Below are 5,444 nucleotides of genomic sequence, written 5' to 3'. Positions count from 1 at the left end.
CTCCTCCTCCTCCTCCTCCTCCTCCTCCTATGTCCCTATGTTTGCTGTTTTTATGATTCTAAAGGGAAGAGATAATGCAGATCAAAAGCAGTTATTTCATCCTGTTCAGAGCAGTCAGTCCAGAGGACAGGGTCTGACGTCTGATGGGTAGTAAATTCTGAGATGAATCTGCAGAAGCATCATTTCAGTGAGTGAAACCTTACTCAATCTGTGGAACAGACTCCCCCGAGATACGGTAGAACTAATTAGTATTGATCCATTCAAATGCAAATTAGATAGATTTCATTCAGAATATAATATTTTGTGTTGCACTATGTGAGTAATTTGAGACATGACATATTAAGTACAACAGGCTCGGGAGGAACAGGTGACTTTGGACCTTTGGTTCCCAAATCTCTCCACCACCGGGGGTTTCTCCCCACCTCCTGTTTAGGTCTGTTGTAGACTCATTGATAGAGATTAATTGCAATGACTGGTCAGTAGCTCCATTATCGTTGTATCAGGCGACGACCAGGATGGTAGAAGGTGAACTGGATGGTCCTTGGCCTTTTTGGTCTAACAATTCCTCTGTTCCTATGTTTATGGACACAGGATTGTGGCTGTGAGGCGGTGCCCAGTGAGCGGTGAACAGTGGGTGGAGGCAGTCCGTGTTCCCATTTCAGAGTATCCGAGCCTCAAGATGCAACCCATTCCCAGGAGGGATATTGCAGTCTCTTCATTAAACAGTTAAACTTGATATCCAGCAACAGATTAGAGGCCGGACTCTCTGTCTCACACATGACTGTCGAGATACTCCAGGGCATTCGGTGCTGGTGGGAGTATACCAGGCCTGAGTCAGCACGGACAGGAGAATTGGAAACTAACTGAGAACAGTTAACAACACTGAATTGTGCGATGATGCAATTTCCCTCCTACATCCTTAAATTCACAGTGGTTAAGGGCCTTACACTGAGTGACTGTTTGTTTATCTGGGAGGGCAGGCAGTGTGGTGCATAGGCGAGAAGAGCACAGGACGCAATATTAACGTGCAATATATACTGGATTTCTCATTGAAACATATAAGATTCTGAGGGGACTCGATAGGGGAGATGCTGAGAGGATGTTACCCCTCATGGGGGAATCTAAAACTAGGGGGCATGGTCTCAGAAGAAGGGATCGCCCGTTTAAGACGGAATTTCTTCTCCCAGAGGGTCGTGAATCTTTGGAATTCTTTACCCCAAAAAGCTGTGGAGGCTGAGTCATTGAATACATTCAAGGCTGAGTTAGACAAATTGTTGATCAGCAAGGGAGTCAAAGGATACGGGGAAAGAGCGGGAAAGTGGAGTTGAGGTAAAAATCAGATCAGCCATGATCTCAATGATTGGCGGAGCTGGCTCGATGGGCTGAATGGCCTACTCCTGCTGCTATCTCTTATGGTCTTATGGATTTGACTATTTTCATTGTTGAAATAATTGAACAATTAGTCTCAACGGATATTTCACCCCAGTCTTTAACTCCTCTCTGAATTTACTCTGGGTCCCCGCATAAATAAACGGGTTGATGCAGGAACTCAAAAGCTGAAGCATAAATCCGCTTTCCTCCAGAATAAAAAGTGAGTCACCGAAATTGCATCCTGAGAAATAACTAACGTTTGCAATTCGGACATAGAGGAAAGTTATAAGAAACAACAACCACAAGAGGATAAAACTGCCCGAGATGGCGAAGAGTAAAATGATGGACCTTCTCCGACTCTCCATCTCTGGGTCACTCTGATTCTCACCATTGCTGTGGGCCCGGAGTCTCCTGCGGGCTCTGTTGGCCGCTAGAATGTATCTGACGGTCAGAGCATTGAGCAGAAGAATCAGAAGGAATGGGAGACACGGAGTTAAAATACGATGAAACCAGTCAAATGCGGCCCAAAGAGGTGAGGAATAAAATTCCAATTTCACCTTACAGAACCAAGGTACATTGTTAATTGTATACAAAGGTTCATATATAAAGTATGAAGGGATGTTTTTTAAACAGCTCAGGGCACAGACGGTCCCTATAACCACGGCCGCCGTTTTCTCGGTGCAATATTTTGTTTTCAGCTTCTGGCAACAAATGGCCACAAATCGATCAAAGGTGAAAGTGACTGTGAACCAGACGGAACTGACTCTGGCGATATAAATTAGGACAATGCTGAGACTACAGACGGGAGTGATGGACAGGAAACTACCCCGAAAATAAATACCAGGAATCCGGTTTAATATCACAGCCGTGAGAATGACCAGGAGATCCGTCACCGCCATGGACACCAGGTACCGAGTGATACATCTGGAGAGACCGCACCTTCCTCGGGACAGGATCACAATCACTGCCAAGTTCGCTGTGAGACAGAGAGAGAGAAAAAGAGGAAAATGACTGAACGGATTCTGAGCGAAATCATCCGTTGACAGGATTCTGAGAGACATTTACAGTTTGGAAACGTGACCCTGTGGTGAAAATGGATCTCTCACGCCATGGGCACCGGGCTCTGTGTTTAAAATAATCATTCGCATTAAAATTGAGACAGGCCAAAGACATCGGACTGTAAAATAATACAATGAAATGTAATGGAGAACAAGGAGGACTCGGGAACACGTTGAAGCCAAAGTGGGAATATCAGAGAGGCGGGAGAATCTATCGGTCATGGATTACAAAAGATCAGAGAGACGGTAGAATCTATCGGTAATGGATTATAAAAGATCAGAGAGACAGGAGAATCTATCGGTAATGGATTATAAAAGATCAGAGAGACGGGAGAATCTATCGGTAATGGATTACAAAAGATCAGAGAGACGGGAGAATCTATCGGTAATGGATTATAAACGATCAGAGAGACAGGAGAATCTATCGGTAATGGATTATAAAAGATCAGAGAGACGGGAGAATCTATCGGTAATGGATTATAAAAGATCAGAGAGACGGGAGAATCTATCGATAATGGATTATAGAAGATCAGAGAGACGGGAGAATCTATCGGTAATGGATTATAAATGATCAGAGAGACGGGAGAATCTATCGGTAATGGATTATAAAAGATCAGAGAGGCGGGAGAATCTATCGGTAATGGATTATAAAAGATCAGAGAGACGGGAGAATCTATCGGTAATGGATTATAAAAGATCAGAGGGACGGGAGAATCTATCGGTAATGGATTACAAAAGATCAGAGAGACGGGAGAATCTATCGGTAATGGATTATAAAAGATCAGAGAGGCGGGAGAATCTATCGGTAATGAATTATAAAAGATCAGAGAGACGGGAGAATCTATCGGTAATGGATTATAAAAGATCAGAGAGACGGGAGAATCTATCGGTAATGGATTATAAAAGATCAGAGAGACGGGAGAATCTATCGGTAACGGATTATAAAAGATCAGAGGGACAGGAGAATCTATCGGTAATGGATTATAAAAGATCAGAGGGACAGGAGAATCTATCGGTAATGGATTATAAAAGATCAGAGAGACGGGAGAATCTATCGGTAATGGATTACAAAAGATCAGAGAGACGGGAGAATCTATCGGTCATGGATTACAAAAGATCAGAGAGACGGGAGAATCTATCGGTCACGGATTATAAAAGATCGTTAAGAGGATAAGGAATAAAACTACCGACAATAAAAGTGGAAGTGATGAAGAAAGAAGTAACGAATCGATATTTAAACCCGACCATGTCCTTCTGAGGATCCAAAGCGCCTTCCTCCGATTAATTACCGTCACATTATTCACTGTTGGAAAATTCACCAGTCAACAAACTCAAAAAGATTCCCAAACGGCGGAGGAGAGATTGGACAATTGGGTTTACCTGATTTGGCCGAGGGACTGTTGATGAAGATACAGTGAGAATTCACGGCTCTTCTTCAGATAGTCACCTCGGATCATCAATATCCAGCCGATCCACCCGAAGATGAATGGTCTCATTCGGTAAAAAGGTACCTCAGCACAACATAGAGTACAGCGCTCCCTCAGTACAACATAGAGTACAGCGCTCCCTCAGTACAACATAGAGTACAGCGCTCCCTCAGTACAACATACAGTACAGCGCTCCCTCAGTACAACATACAGTACAGCGCTCCCTCAGTACAACATACAGTACAGCGCTCCCTCAGTACAACATAGAGTACAGCGCTCCCTCAGTACAACATAGAGTACAGCGCTCCCTCAGTACAACATAGAGTACAGCGCTCCCTCAGTACAACATATAGTACAGCGCTCCCTCAGTACAACATAGAGTACAGCGCTCCCTCAGTACAACATACAGTACAGCGCTCCCTCAGTACAACATATAGTACAGCGCTCCCTCAGTACAACATAGAGTACAGCGCTCCCTCAGTACAACATACAGTACAGCGCTCCCTCAGTACAACATATAGTACAGCGCTCCCTCAGTACAACAAAGAGTACAGCGCTCCCTCAGTACAACATACAGTACAGCGCTCCGTCAGTACAACATAGAGTACAGCGCTCCCTCAGTACAACATATAGTACAGCGCTCCCTCAGTACAACACAGAGTACAGCGCTCCCTCAGTACAACATATAGTACAGCGCTCCCTCAGTACTACATATAGTACAGCGCTCCCTCAGTACAACATAGAGTACAGCGCTCCCTCAGTACAACATAGAGTACAGCGCTCCCTCAGAACAGCAGAGAGTACAGCGCTCCCTCAGTACAACATGGAGTACAGCGCTCCCTCAGTACAACATACAGTACAGCGCTCCCTCAGTACAACATAGAGTACAGCACTCCCTCAGTACAACATAGAGTACAGCGCTCCCTCAGTAAAACATAGAGTACAGCGCTCCCTCAGTACAACATACAGTACAGCGCTCCCTCAGTACAACATAGAGTACAGCGCTCCCTCAGTACAACATAGAGTACAGCGCTCCCTCAGTACATCATATAGTACAGCGCTCCCTCAGTACAACATAGAGTACAGCGCTCCCTCAGTACAACATATAGTACAGCGCTCCCTCAGTACAACATACAGTACAGCGCTCCCTCAGAACAGCAGAGAGTACAGCGCTCCCTCAGTACAACATGGAGTACAGCACTCCCTCAGTACAACATACAGTACAGCGCTCCCTCAGAACAGCAGAGAGTACAGCGCTCCCTCAGTACAACATAGAGTACAGCGCTCCCTCAGTACAACATGGAGTACAGCGCTCCCTCAGTACAACATGGAGTACAGCGCTCCCTCAGTACAACATAGAATACAGCGCTCCCTCAGTACAACATAGAGTATAGCGCTTCCTCAGTACAACATACAGTACAGCGCTCCCTCAGAACAGCAGAGAGTACAGCGCTCCCTCAGTACAACATGGAGTACAGCGCTCCCTCAGTACAACATACAGTACAGCGCTCCCTCAGTACAACATGGAGTACAGCGCTCCCTCAGTACAACATAGAGTACAGCGCTTCCTCAGTACAACATAGAGTAC

The 5,444-nt window shown here is 45.2% G+C and overlaps 1 protein-coding gene across 1 annotated transcript; it reads right to left on the bottom strand.

Annotated features, from left to right (window-relative positions):
- Window positions 1–1,436: 1,436 nt before the first annotated feature.
- On the bottom strand, window positions 1,437–2,432 carry LOC137319145 (probable G-protein coupled receptor 139). The gene has a single exon (XM_067981488.1). The coding sequence runs from the start codon at window positions 2,430–2,432 to the stop codon at window positions 1,437–1,439; it is 996 nt and encodes a 331-aa protein (XP_067837589.1).
- Between the last annotated feature and the right edge of the window lie 3,012 nt (window positions 2,433–5,444).

The sequence above is a fragment of the Heptranchias perlo genome, unplaced genomic scaffold (genome assembly GCF_035084215.1).
Source record: "Heptranchias perlo isolate sHepPer1 unplaced genomic scaffold, sHepPer1.hap1 HAP1_SCAFFOLD_74, whole genome shotgun sequence".
In the NCBI taxonomy this organism is placed as follows: Eukaryota; Metazoa; Chordata; class Chondrichthyes; order Hexanchiformes; family Hexanchidae; genus Heptranchias; species Heptranchias perlo.
This window is presented reverse-complemented; position numbering and strand designations above follow the sequence as displayed.